Raw genomic sequence first — 15,109 nt, forward strand, 5'->3', positions numbered from 1 at the left:
CGGCCTATAGGCCTAGGACCCCTGGAACACAGTTAGAGAGCACATAGCCTACAGAACCCAGTGAAACATGTTCTTATCAGCCCAATTGCACAATCGCGTGTGAAAACAGTTTTGACTAGCCACTATTTAAAAGCAGATCCCAGCTTTCTCGTGCTGCTATATTTATTGCTCAATTCTTCAAATCAAGCACATGAATCCGCTTTACAACCGTTGTAGCCTACCTGGCGTAGGTTCTACATAGGCCCGTGAGTTTCAAGTTTGGGGAAGAACATTTTCACCATAGAAATGCACCTTTATAATAAAGCATTACGTGCATCATCGCATTTGCAGACTTATGTAAGATAGCCTGCTATTCCTAATGTGATTGAGTAGATTGGATAGTCATAATTTAGGCTAATAATATAACTCAATCACTGTTTGCAAACTATACCGCTCAATGCTTGGCTGAGCGCATATAGTTTAGAGTAGGCCTAGGTTATAGACTATATCAGGTACATTTCTTCATTCTTTGCATGGGAAAAATGTGGCCTTTTATTAACACATTTCATACAATTCTACTATACTTTCGATGACTGGAGACATTAGCGGAATCTTTTTTAATACTACAAAAGAAAGGGTAACCTACCTCGCTGACACTGACAAACAGAGCGATAAAAGTGACTTTGTCCATATAATGGGCCTACGTGAAGGGGAGACACAAATATAATACGACGTCCATCTTAGCTGGAGGACATATATTGTCCAAAAACAAACTTTTAAGTAGCACTGACTCAACAATGATAAATAGTGAATATGCGCATGGGTAATCACCAGGGAGATTGCTGGTGCCAATAAGAGAGGCTATACTGTTGTTCTCGCAATTAAATTGCAAATTTTGAATACTACAAGACAGATTTGTGTTTTCATTGTCTTCCCTTTACAGCAATAACCATTTTCTTTCCAAACTGTTTTCCCTTGATTATATTTTGAAATATATTGCGAGATGCCTCGGTTGATCTCTCTACTTTGCGTGCGCTGCCTTTCCTTCTCACTGTAGAAGGAAAGGCAGATTTAAAACAATCCACAACTCATATTTTTTTAAGAAGCTAATCATCCTCTGTGGCCAAATCAAGCTCTAGTAGTCTATTTTGAATGATTCGATGTATTTCTGTATAGAAAGGAGTAGGCTAATTAGGTTAAATAATTTGGGCAATTTAATTCACTTTACATTAGGGAAAGCTTAGCTTTCCCTAGCCTTATTGTAACCACATGTAACCTCCATTCGCTATTTGAGTGCAGGCTAAGGATGACATGTTTTGTTTTTGTGCGCCATTCGAAATTAAAAATAATTCCACACATATAGGCTATTAGTAGGTTATAGGTAAAAAAACAGATTAAATTAAGATTAGTCTGAAGGGTGAGAATATTACAAAGTGCTTGTCCAATTGTGAATGAGAGATTGATGAAGTGTGTGCAGCCTTCGAAAGAAACAGAGAAGAGCACATGCCTTTCATGCAACTTTTTTCAACTCATCATTAGTGTCGCATCATGCAGCCTTAGAATGTATTAACAATCTAAACATATAGCCTAATGTTTGTATCACTAAAGTTGCATAAATAACTCTACATTGAGCGTATTTGAGGACATGTTTCTTTGTTATCTGCTCAACATAGATTAGCCGCATGTGCTCACCTCGGAAATCGTTTGGGGGAAAATGTCCTTTCTATTTCATTCAGCTTTGTTCAATTGTATTTTTCTTACTATAAAATAATATAAAATAATGCCAATGAATACTAAGCAAATATTGTTGGCATAGCCAGATCAGGACCTAACATAAGGACAACTCAGAATATACTATTCTGTTCTTCTGAAATGGGCTGGGAGGTGTACAGTCGTGGCCAAAAGTTTTCAGAATGACACAAATATTAATTTCCAGAAAGTTTGCTGCTTCAGTGTCTTTAGATATTTTTGTCAGATGTTTCTATGCAATACTGAAGTATAATTACAAGCATTTCATAAGTGTCAAAGGCTTTTATTGACAATTACATGAAGTTGATGCAAAGAGTCAATATTTGCAGTGTTGACCCTTCTTTTCCAAGACCTCTGCAATCTGCCCTGGCATGCTGTCAATTAACTTCTGGGCCACATCCTGACTGATGGCAGCCCATTCTTGCATATTCAATGCTTGGAGTTTGTCAGAATTTGTGGGGTTTTGTTTGTCCACCCACCTCTTGAGGATTGACCACAAGTTCTCAATGGGATTAAGTTCTGGGGAGTTTCCTGGCCATGGACCCAAAATATCGATGCTTTGTTCCCCGAGCCACTTAGTTATCACTTTTGCATTATGGCAAGGTGCTCCATCATGCTGGAAAAGGCATTGTTCATCACCAAACTGTTCCTGGATGGTTGAGAGAAGTTGCTCTTGAGGATGTGTTGGTACCATTCTTTATTCATGGCTGTGTTCTTAGGCAAAATTGTGAGTGAGCCCACTCCCTTGGCTGAGAAGCAACCCCACACGTGAATGGTCTCAGGATGCTTTACTGTTGGCATGACACAGGACTGATGGTAGCACTCACCTTGTCTTCTCCGGACAAGCTTTTTACCGGATGCCCCAAACAATCGGAAAGGGGATTCATCAGAGAAAATTACTTCACCCAAGTCTTCAGCAGTCCAATCCCTGTACCTTTTGCAGAATATCAGTCTGTCCCTTATGTTTTTCCTGGAGAGAAGTGGCTTCTTTGCTGCCCTTCTTGACACCAGGCCATCCTCCAAAAGTCTCCACCTCACTGTGCATGCACATGCACTCATACCTGCCTGCTGCCATTCCTGAGCAAGCTCTGTACTGGTGGTGCCCCGATCCCGCAGCTGAATCAACTTTAGGAGACGGCCCTGGCGCTTGCTGGACTTTCTTGGGCGCCCTGAAGCCTTCTTCACAACAATTTAACCACTCTCCTTGAAGTTCTTGATGATCCGATAAATGGTTCGATTTAGGTGCAATCTTACTGGCAACAATATCCTTGCCTGCAAAGCCCTTTTTGTGCAAAGCAATGATGACGGCACGTGTTTCCTTGCACGTGACCATGGTTGACAGAGGAAGAACAATGATTCCAAGCACCACCCTCCTTTTGAAGCTTCCAGTCTGTTATTCAAACTCAATCAGCATGACAGAGTGATCTCCAGCCTTGTCCTCATCAACACTCACACCTGTGTTAACGAGAGAATCACTGACATGATGTCAGCTGGTCCTTTTGTGGCAGGGCTGAAATGCAGTGGAAATGTTTTTTGGGATTCAGTTCATTTGCATGGCAAAGAGGGACTTTGCAATTAATTGCAATTCATCTGATCACTCTTCATAACATTCTGGAGTATATGCAAATTGCCATCATACAAACTGAGGCAGCAGACTTTGTGAAAATGTATATTTGTGTCATTCTCAAAACTTTTGGCCTTGTTTAAATGGATTTATTAGACTTTTTAATAAAATGTAGATGTTCCAAAGGTCTGCATCAGTGGCTTATAGGCTATGTGTGGAAGCCAGGAAATGCTAAACGTGTTTATGTTAATGAATTGTCAATTACTGTGAGACTGGCAGCTATTTGCATGACAATCACCGGGTGACAAAATGTCATGACCATCACAGTCCGAGGTGTGACCATTGAGCAAGTTGAGGAAGCTAAACTCCTAAGTATAACATTGGATGGTCAATTATCATGGTCAAGTCATATTGACAAAGTTCTTGTAGAGATGTTATAAAAAGATGGTCTACGTTTTTCACACAAAAATCAATTGTTCTAATTGTTCAGGCTTTGGTCTTTTTCCATCTTGATTACTGTCTGGTAATATGGTCAAGTGCAGCAAAGTTGCACCTGGCTCAAAGCAGAGCGGCATGGTTTGCCCTGAACTGCACATACAGAACTAACATAAACAACATGCATGCCAGTCTTTCCTGGTTGAGGGTTGACTAGAGATTGAATGCTTCTCTTCTAGTTTTTATGATAAATATTACTGTGATTATATTTCCAGATTGTCTGCATAATCAAATAACATACAGCTCAGACACCCATAAGACATGTCACCAGGGGTCTCTTCAGACACCCATACATAACCCACAAGACATGCCACCAGGGGTCTCTTCAGACACCCATACATAACCCACAAGACATGTCACCAGGGGTCTCTTCAGACACCCAAACATAACCCACAAGACATGCCACCAGGGTCTCTTCACAGTCCCCATGTACAAAACGAATTCTCGGCAATGCACAGTATTATACAGAGCCATAAGCAAACAGCAAAATGTACTTCATTTAAAAAAATAAAACATCTCATGGCACTATAGGGACTGGGAAATGACACACACAAACACACACACACACACTGACACACTCTAACACACACAATCTACACACATTATTCTTTAGTTGTATTGTTTGTATATTGTTGTATTTTCAATTTGTGTGAATGTTCTTGTCTGTCAGTCTATCAGTGTTTTGTTACTTGTCGTCTTTTATGTTTTTGTGTAGACCACAGGAAGAATAGCTGCTGCTTCAGCAAAAGCTAATGGGGATCTGAATAAACCAAATCCCACACAAACGCACATGGTGTGTCTTTGCCTTTGCCAGATGATAAAGTGGAATCAATAGAAGGACCCCCTCCTCCATTACTGACCAGGCCTGTTCAGTGAGCAGAGCAGCCTGTCAATACTGACAGCAGATTTAACATGGTGTTATAGGAAGAGTAATGGACCTGATTGAGTGGCTTGAAATAATGATATATTAGACAGCAGCACAGGGTACTACAGACTGGTTGAACACCTATTTGACCACCTCTGAGCAGGAAATACAGGTCTGAGAACAGTCCATAAACTTTTAATTAGACAGCAGCACAGTGTAATACAGGATGGTTGAAAAACCACCAGAGACCTCCAAGCAGGAAATACTGTTCTGAGAACAGTACATAAAACCTGGTTGAAACACCACAAGATACCTCTGAGCAGGAAATACTTGAGAAACGTAGTCTACACCATACAACAAGAAATGTCACGGCTAATAGAACTGAAGATATCTAATCACCTTTAATGTCAGTCAGACCTCAATGCTTTGCCATGTTTTTCTGGGTTGTTGCATTTCTATTTTAAGGCTTGTGGTTTTATACAGTGTATCAGGCCAGTCATTGAGTCATGAAGAGATGCTGACTTCATGACTTTGCCAAGTTCAGATCAACTTGTTGGAGAGTTGTATCCGTGTGGATAAGGAGTTGTTACAGCATACTTTAATGAACGTTAAGGAAAAATGTAGATTTCCGCCTAAATGGACATGCCCCAAGGTAATTATTTTTCATGATCTTGGCCATAAACAATATCTAGTAATGCTGCATACTTTTAGAAAGTTCTGGAACTCACCTTTCTGATAACAATAGTTATACATTGCCTAGGTGTACTCACTTTTGAGGACACAAGCTCAAATACATAGTACAATATATGATGTTTTTCCTATTCGACAAAAGTGGGGTAATAGGGCATGAAATGACTGAAATGCCTTCTAGATATTGAAATGATAAATGATTTACCATAACATTTCACCTGTCTTATAACCTTCTAATAAATATGGTCATACTTAATGACAGTACAATATTGGCGCCACATCATGTAACTTGACGACAGAGACTTTTCTCCAAAAACGTCCTCTGAGCGATGCAGAGACACCATTCAAGTGGCTGCAGACTCATTACAACTTCAGGTCTAATCACACAGTAATTTGGTCCTCCTGTGACCAAGAGAAAGTCTTGTTTAAATTCTACTAAATTCTATTGTGTTTTTTATTTATTTATTTTCATGTTGAAAGCTCTAAATCCATCTGAGAACGTCACAGCGAAAAGAGACTGCTTTGGCTAAAATCGCTAGACTCTTCCGTTTCATTTGTATGGCCATCGGAGCTGCGTGCTCCACAACCCGAGCAAAAATATCCTTTGTCTAGATAGGCCAGAAAATGTGATGTGTCTTTCGCCATGCAAATTAGGTGTCAGATTTCAAATACTGGATCTCATAGGCGAGTGGGAGACAGCATTAGAAGCGGGACAACCAGACCTTTCACAAAGTGCACAGGAAGGGAAATTGTGTCGTTCACAGAATGCTGTACACAGAAATGTCTGTTGGAACTGGTCCAGAACCACTCAAGGTCCCCTAAATAGTCACCGTAATGGCTAAGAGGCTTTAGTTCAGGTTGTGATTTTATATTTCTGCCCAGTCATTGAGTGATGAAGGGATGTTAACTTTTGCGAAGATTAGATCAGCTTGATCAGTGAGTTGTTGTTAAGAGATGTAACAGCCGTGGGAATACGTGTTGTTACGCCTGCATTTTAGGGTTGTGATGCTATGTTTCTGTCCGGTCATTGCGTGATGTAGCGATGTAGACTGTACCCTAGGTGTCTTGTCTTCTGTGTCGCAGGTGAACCAGGAAAATGTGGTGAAGGTGGGCCACAAGCAGGTGGTCAATACGATCCGACACGGGGGAAACCGGCTCATCATCAAAGTGGTGACGGTTAGCAGGAATCTGGACCCTGATGACACGGCTAGGAAGAAAGGTAAGCCTTTTATCCTCTCTCTCTCTTTCTCCCACCTTGCTGCTCTGCCCTACAACACGCTGCCAGCAGGATCAATGTCTGATTAGTTGGGGTGAATCCACAGTCAGGGTCCCTGCTCACCCTGCAAACCAGAACTGGGTTTAAATACTATTTGAAATGATTACAAATACTTCGTATGCGCTTGACCAATAGATAGGCCCGAAACTGCGAACCCCGCAGTCTAGGCAGAATAGAGCAAACGTTCAAAGTATTTGAAAGATTTCCAATAGTATTTGAACCCAGGTCTGTTCTAAACCGTCTTGGCTCGTCCTCGTACTGTACTGTAGTGTATCAGGAAGCTAGAAGCTGACGAGCTAGAAGAGCATTGACCACATTGCAGTTTTTCCTGATGACTATGCTGATTTTCAGCCTTGAAGTTAAGACGGTGGTTTTACAGTTGGGGGCATTCAAAAAAATTGCCTGTACTGCAGCACAGGTAAAAACATTTCAAAGCTGATGTACATTAACTGTCAGGGCCATATGTTAGAAGGGCATTTTTAAGGCATTTTGTTAGATGATTGCTGAACTTGGTCGCTTTCTTGGCGTCACCCTACGAGACTTGTGAAGTTGTCAGATTAACAACGCAGCGTTGCTGAAGCACATACAAGCATTTTGGAAAGGAACTTTTTAATGCGCCCAGCTGTTTGCTGTAGATCTCTCATCTGGGGCTTGTTCAGGATGATGTAACGTTACAGAACGCTCACATAGAAATGTAGGCCTATTGCATAAAGCAGACATTATTTTCTGTCAGATAGAATAGGGGAATGGTGTCAGCTCTATTCATTCTATCTTTATCGGCAACGTTCAGAACACGACCCTGAATACACCCCTGCTTTTCTGTGTTGTGTTGTTGCAGTGCCCACACCTCCACGTAGGGCTCCCTCCACTGCCCTGTCCATGGCCATGCGCTCCAAATCCATGACATCAGAGCTGGAGGAGCTAGGTAAGAATCAGCAAACCATCCATACATGGGAGATTATAATTCCAAGAGGTCAAATGCATTTTGTATCCTCTTTGTTTGTTCTCTGTGTGTTTGTTTAGTGATGTTATTATCTGGAATTAAAAAATAAATAAAAAAAGTAATTATGTCCTCCTGATTTGTTTGTCAATATCTGCGACTACAGTGGACAAAGGTATGCAGCATACAGTAGCTACTGTTTGGTCACAGCTGCTCGCAACTGTCTTAAAATAGTTTTGTTCTCTCATTTTTAAATGTTAATTTCCTCCATTTAATAGAGTGCTATATTTACTCTACTTTGAGCGGGCATAGGCAATTATGTACTTTGCGAAAAGGCACAAAGGTGTTCTGCTCTGTACCATTTGATCTGAAGAGAGCTGGAGAGAAAACATTTTAACGACAGTGCGGAATCATCTAATGTGATCAAGAGCTCATTAGACAGCATGACTGATCATTTTGACTACTTTGAACGATCATAACAATTGCATAATTCCATTCCATGTCATCATACATCTAACCTAATAAACTTTACTTAATCATTTAATTTATGTAAATAGCTTTGATTTAACTCACCATTTGGAAAAAGCTTTTACATTATTGTTGACTCGTCTGTCGCTTATTCTTGTTCTGCAGTAGATTTTTTTGTAGGGCCGGTCGTAGAAATGGCATGAAAGGGTTGATCATTCTATGTCTATTTGGCAGGTGTCATGTTTGGAAGCTTTTAAACATCTATACAATTGCTTTACGAAAATACACTATATATACAAAAGTATGTGGACACCCCTTCAAAATTGTGGATGCTGCTATTTCAGCCACTCCTGTGGCTGACAGGTGTCTAAAATCGAACACACAGCCATGCAATCTCCATAGACAAACAGTGTCAGTAGAATGGCCTTACTAAAGAGCTCAGTGACTTTCAACGTGGCACCGTCATATGATGCCACCTTTCCAACAAGTCTGTTTGTCAAATTTCTGCCCTGCTAGAGCTGCCCTAGTCAACTATAAGGGCTGTTTTTCATGGTTCGGGCTAGGCCCTTTAGTTTCAGTGAAGGGAATACAATGACATTCTAGATGATTCTGTTCCAACTTTGTGGCAACAGTTTGGTGAAGGCCCTTCCCTGTTTCAGCATGACAATGTCCCCATGCACAAAGCGAGGTCCATACAGAAATGGTTTGTCGAGATCGTGTGGAAGAACTTCACTGGCCTGCACAGAGCCCTGACCTCAACCCCATCAAACACCTTTGGGATGAATTGGAACGCCGACTGCAAGCCAGGCCTAATCGGCCAATATCAGTCCCCGACCTCACTAATGGTCTTGTGGCTGAATGGAAGCAAGTCCCCACAGCAATGTTCCAACATCTAGTGGAAAGCCTTTCCAGAAGAGTGGAGGCTGTTATAGCAGCAAGGGGGGGACCGACTCTATATTAATGCCATTGATTTTGGAATGAGATGTTCGACGAGCAGGTGTCCATATACTTTTGACCACCCCCTAGGCTTATATTTGGCAAAGTAGTGATGAGTAGTGGTCTTTATATTATGCTGCTTTAAATGACAATATTCCACTATTTTTGCATAATAGCCTGTGTTTCTTTTGATCATCATTTGTTACATAAGTTTGTATATTCTCTTTTTTCTAAGCCACTTTGAGGAAAAAAGTGTCCGGTGGTAAGTGTGATAGGCATGCTTTATACATTACATGTTATTTGTACGTCCATAGAATGTACAAAGTACTTGATGCACTTTTCACTTATTCTCCAGATCCCTTATTTCTTTATCAACACAATTTGTACATTTTACTTGCATGCCTACTAAACTGTAAGAGGGCAGGTATGAAGGTCACCTAATGTTCGCTGTCTCAGGGTTGTAAACGGGTGTGCAAGCACATTAAGAACATAAGAAAATGCCCTTCTGAACCAGAAGCTTTTTAAAGACTTGTTAGCCCATCACAACACTTGATATGTCCTTAGCTTTTCACAGCGTTCACAGCATACGTACTTCAGTTCAGTGTGAGAGTGCAATGCTATTGCCATGCATTATTCATTGCTCTGCCCCTCTTTTAAACACAGTTATGCAAGATCAGGAAGAAGAAAAAAAACACAGCCCGAGATCTCACATGCATCCCAAATGGCACCCTATTCCCTCTATAGTGCACTACTTTTGACTAGGGACCTGGTCACAATGAGTGCATTACAAAGGGAATAGGGTTCCATTTGGTATGCATCCCTCAGTTTACCACAGATTCTTATCCTTCCGAAATAGTTGCACTGTTCTCTGCAATGATAAAAGGATTTGAAACACCTTTATGGAATAAGAACTAGGGGCCTAGGTAATGCACAACAGTCAGCTGCACATTTCAAAGAGCAGCTAGCTACCTTCTCAGAATACACTGTGACTTAACTTTAAGGGCACAACACTGTTATACAATGAGCCCACTACAGATAGGCTTTGACTCATACGGAAACAAGGTGTTGCCATGGAAATAATGCTGCATACAGTGTAGTGTGTCGTCCAATCTACTGTAGCAGCACAGCATAGTACCTGCAAAAAATAGTCTCTACAGGCCTGCAGCTTCCTACTCTTAGACACGTTCTTCAGCTGTATTGGCCTCGTTCTGTGTTCACTGCTTTAAACCACAACGCTGGAGATTTGCAGGAATGCTTCTAGAATTCTAGAATGTGTGGTGACACCAGACACTGAGGTGTCCTAGAATGAGTGGCTTCATCAATCCACCAGTGTTCCTTACTGTCATAAATACTGCAACGTTACTGTAGCCAGAGGATGTGACAGAGCAAGAGAGAGAGAGGTTGCTGATGATCTGGTGCTTCTGTCACCAACCAAGGAGGGCCTACAACAGCACCTAGATCTTCTGCCCAGATTCTGCCAGACCGGCCCTGACAGTAAATCTCAGTAAGACCAAAATAATGGTGTTCCAAAAAAAAGTCCTGTCGCCAGGACCAAAAATACAAATTCCATCAAGACACTGTTGCCCTAGAGCACACAAAAAACTATACATACCTTGGCCTAAACATCAGCGCCACAGGTAACTTCCACAAAGCTGTGAACGATCTGAGACACAAGGCAAGAAGGGAATTCTATGCCATCAAAAGTAACATAAAATTCGACATACCAATTAGGATCTGGCTAAAAATACTTCAATCAGTTATAGAACCCATTGCCCTTTATGGTTGTGAGGTCTGGGGTCCGCTCACCAACCAAGAATTCACAAAATGGGACAAACACCAAATTGAGACTCTGCATGCAGAATTCTGCAAAAATATTCTCCATGTACAACGTAAAACACCAAATAATGCATGCAGTGCAGAATTAGGCCGATACCCGCTAATTATCAAAATCCAGAAAAGAGCCGTTAAATTCTACAATCACCTAAAAGGAAGCTATTCTCAAACCGTCCATAACAAAGCCATCACCTACAGAGATATGAACCTGGAAAAGAGTCTCCTAAGCATGCTGGTCCTGGGGCTCTGTTCACAAAAACAAACAGATCCCACAGAGCCCCAGGACAGCAACACAATTAGACCCAACCAAATCATGAGAAAACAAAAAGATAATTACTTGACACATTGGAAAGAATTAACAACAAAACAGAGCAAACTAGAATGCTATTTGGGCCTTAACAGAGTACACAGTGGCAGAATACCTGACCACTGTGACTGACCCAAACTTAAGGAAAGCTTTGACTATGTACAGACTCAGTGAGCATAGCCTTGTTATTGAGAAAGGTTGCCGTAGGCAGACCTGGCTCTCAAGAGAAGACAGGCTATGTGCACACTGCCCACAAAATTAGGTGGAAACTGAGCTGCACTTCCTAACCTCCTGCCAAATGTATGACCATATTAAAGACACATATTTCCCTCAGATTACACAGATCCACAAAGAATTCGAAAACAAACCCGATTTTGATAAACTCCCGTATCTACTGGGTGAATTACCACAGTGTGCCATCACAGCAGCAAGATGTGTGACCTGTTGCCACAAGAAAAGGGCAACCAGTGAAGAACAAACACCATTGTAAATACAACCCATATTTATGTTTATTTATTTTCCCTTTTGTACTTTAACCATTTGCACATTGTTACAACACTGTATATATTCATAATATGACATTTGTAATGTCTTTATTCTTTTGGAACTTCTGTGAGTGTAATGTTTACTGTTCATTTTAATTGTTCATGTCACTTTTGTATATTATCGACTTCACTTGCTTTGGCAATGTTAACATATGTTTCCCATGCCAATAAAGCCCCTTGAATTGAATTGAGAGGCAGACATGGCTTTAGGACGAGGGTGTGGGTGATTGGTGGGTGGGTTAGTGGAGGGGAGAGGGTCAGTGATGGTGAGAATGTTTTTAGACAGCCTTGGAATCTTCTCCATCTTAATCATACAGCACACACATGGGCATGTGTTCAAGCTTAGTATGCAGACAGAGGGATAGCGAGATTTATCCTTAAGATGTACACTCTTAGAAAAAAGGGTTCCAAGGGGTCTTTGGGTTGTCCTGAAAGGAGAACCCTTTTTGGTTCCAGGTAGAACCAGTAGCACCTTTTTTTCTAAAAGTGTAGGGGAAGTAAAGGGAGGCTTAAAGAGAATAACAACCATGCTTATTATATACCATACACTGATTTTACTGTACAGTATCTGTCAATTAAAGTAATTCACAATGCAAAAAAGGCAACATACATCAGAAATCCAGCTAAACTGACATAAAAAAACTACAGTTTACTACAGAATACTACAGTACTTACTATAGAATTATGTAGTAAACTGTAGTGTACCATGGAATACTATACTACACACTGAGAATCCTTTGATCATGTTTAGTTATTCTATAGAATTGTGTAGTATGCTGTAAAATACTATAGTAAATACTACGATGTTATCTGCAAAAACACGACTGTAGTTAATAATACAGTAATGTCCGCAAAAATGCTACAGTCCGCAAAAACATAACAGCTTTTTTTACTATAGTAAATACTAAAGTATTTAATTGCCGATACTCTGCCCATTCCAACCGCCCTATCCCAATTTGTTCCAACCATAAGTGAGAAACATACATGCCAAGTATAGACCATATACTGGGCGGCCGTGGTTAGTGTTGGGCCAGTAACCGAAAGGTTGCTAGATCGAATCCCCGAGCTGACAAGGTAAAAATCTGTTATTCTGCCCCTGAACAAGGCAGTTAACCCACTGTTCCTAGGCCGTCATTGTAAATAAGAATTGGTTCTTAATTGACTTGCCTAGTAAAATAACAACAACAACAAAAATATATATATTGTGTTCTCTTTCAGGATAATAGAAAAGAGCAGAAGCTCTGAACTATTGGTTCAGACCCCAGTCCTACCTGCCTAGAGGTTATGATAAATGATTTGCTCTTTCAGTATTTCTCCACTAGGTTTCTTCAAGGAGAAAGACCTCCACTTCTATGTCAAAGCTAATAAAACAAAAACACTATAGTAAATACTTCTGTAATGTCTGCAAAAACACTACAGTATACTACAGTCTGCAAAAACACCACAGTAAATACTATGTCTGCAAAAACACTACAGTGAATACTATATATTTATACCTAAATATACTGTATTATAGTATTTTTTTAATGTGGGGTGACGTCTGCTCTTGGTTAGATGAATGAATAATGTGTTTCATGAAGACAATAAAGATGGATGTATGTAGCCTACAGCTCTCTGTCCTCTGTTGACAGGTTTTGACAGCAGTGACTTGAGGGAGAAGTGTGTGTGAATGTACTCATCACTAGCTATAGAATAAGGATGCATGTCCGTATCTGAACTGCCTTTTCTTCCACTGTATTCCTGTTGTAGATGATCAGTCCTCCGATAATGAGAGTCTAAAGAAGAGGATTGTTTTCTCAGTCACTCTAAGTAATCGTCCCATGCATGGGAGCGCAAAACTACAAAAAAACGCTAGCATGTTGGTTGTGCAGTGGCTGCTGAACCATAAACCTATTCCCAGATCTGTTTGTGCTATCTTACCAACTTCTTGTCACTCATTGGAAATGACGTGTCCTAAATGGCACCCTATTCCCTACATAGTACACCACTTTTGACCAGAGACCAATGGGCCCTGGTCAGAAGTAGTGCACTACATGTGGTAGGGTGCCGTTTGGGACACAGAAGGAGTTGGAAAGAGAGCAGAAATAGACTGGCACCCAGGATAGCTAAACCATAGAAACAAAAGGAAAAGCCTGATGGAGGTATAGCTAGCAAGGGAAGCTTGCACGGCTTTGACTTTGACCAATGTCAGTGTGACTATTTCTGTTCTCTTTCTTTTCCTTTCTGCTCGGTTTGATATCAGTTCTTACTTACGGGCCTGGATTGCCATTGCCTGGGTTGAAGGCTCGTTTTAGCTTAGAGACGGATGTAGGCTACAGTGTCCTGTTCTGACAGTAGAGATGTGTGTTACTTTGTGTTCCAGATAAAGTGGATGAGAACATGCCTCCTCAGAAGCCTATATGGGAGAACTCCAACGCTGACATAAGGGTCGCTAACACAGTCAAGTCACGGCCCAACAGCAGGTGCTTCGCCTTGAGCCCCGAGATGAATGTAGGTATAAGCCCTACCGTCAGTGTACTTTTTGTTGGCTGCGTGGCACAGGAGTGAGACCAGAAAGGTCTACGCTGAGTAGGGTTGAAAAATACTGGAACATTTCCCAAACTTCCCAGGTTTTCCAAAAATCGCAGTTGGGAGTATTCCCAAAATCAGCTGGGACTGAGAATCCAACTGGGAATCAATAGCCATTTTTTGAAAAACTGGGCATTTTAGAAAAGTTTCTGGAATTTTTTTTAAAGATAATGCTCAGAGAATTCTGGTGGCTGCACCATTGCCTGTTTAACGTTACTGCTATATTCTGGCTGGTAATATAAATGCTTGATTGGCTTCCTTTGTTAGACGCTGTGCATGGCCCTGATGGGAATTGCATTCCCTGATTTGCTTGGTCTCAGAAGAGTATATGAAGGTTAAACAGCTTCTTGTTCTTTGTTGTTCTTAATTTCTTTCACAATTTATCTGCAACGTTGAGGACAAACAAACACAGTTGGATATTGTTGATTTTATGTACCTCAAAAAGACCTCTGTAATACTATGTAGTAAAGATTAGTCCAGGCACCCAGTGTCTTCGCTCTGTGTTGCAGTCCATGTGTGAGAGCCAGGATATGTCGATGCCGACCCAGACCCAGCCCCAACCCAGAGAGCAAGGCAGTCCCAGAGGTCGAGGACCCTACCTGGGGGTGCCAAACAGACAGGGGACCATGAGACGACAGAAGTCCATAGGAACATCTGGTAACTGCATATCAACATGTTTCTGTCAAGGCTAAATATTGAACCTGCATACATACTGTATGGTACACACATACAGAACCAATGTGTGGACACACTCACACACATACACACACACACATCTGTGGGTAAATCCCTGTAATCGACAGAGCAAAAAAATGAGGAAATGACCTTTTTGCACACACACCCTTGAAGGTTTCAATTGTATAATTGCCATCGATATATTGTAATTCATCATGT

At 41.1% G+C, this 15,109-nt stretch overlaps 1 protein-coding gene across 2 annotated transcripts in view; it reads left to right on the plus strand.

Annotated features, from left to right (window-relative positions):
- shank2b (SH3 and multiple ankyrin repeat domains 2b) overlaps positions 1-15,109 on the plus strand; it is a 177,733-nt gene that overhangs the window by 152,213 nt on the left and 10,411 nt on the right. For both annotated transcript variants that reach the window (XM_029697128.1, XM_029697129.1), the window contains 6 exons: positions 6,426-6,561; positions 7,457-7,543; positions 7,725-7,733; positions 9,198-9,224; positions 14,010-14,137; positions 14,725-14,872. In XM_029697128.1, coding sequence (XP_029552988.1) covers positions 6,426-6,561; positions 7,457-7,543; positions 7,725-7,733; positions 9,198-9,224; positions 14,010-14,137; positions 14,725-14,872 — 535 coding nt within the window. The remainder of the gene's footprint in view (positions 1-6,425; positions 6,562-7,456; positions 7,544-7,724; positions 7,734-9,197; positions 9,225-14,009; positions 14,138-14,724; positions 14,873-15,109) is intronic.

Source organism: Salmo trutta, chromosome 17 (assembly GCF_901001165.1).
Source record: "Salmo trutta chromosome 17, fSalTru1.1, whole genome shotgun sequence".
NCBI lineage: Eukaryota > Metazoa > Chordata > Actinopteri > Salmoniformes > Salmonidae > Salmo > Salmo trutta.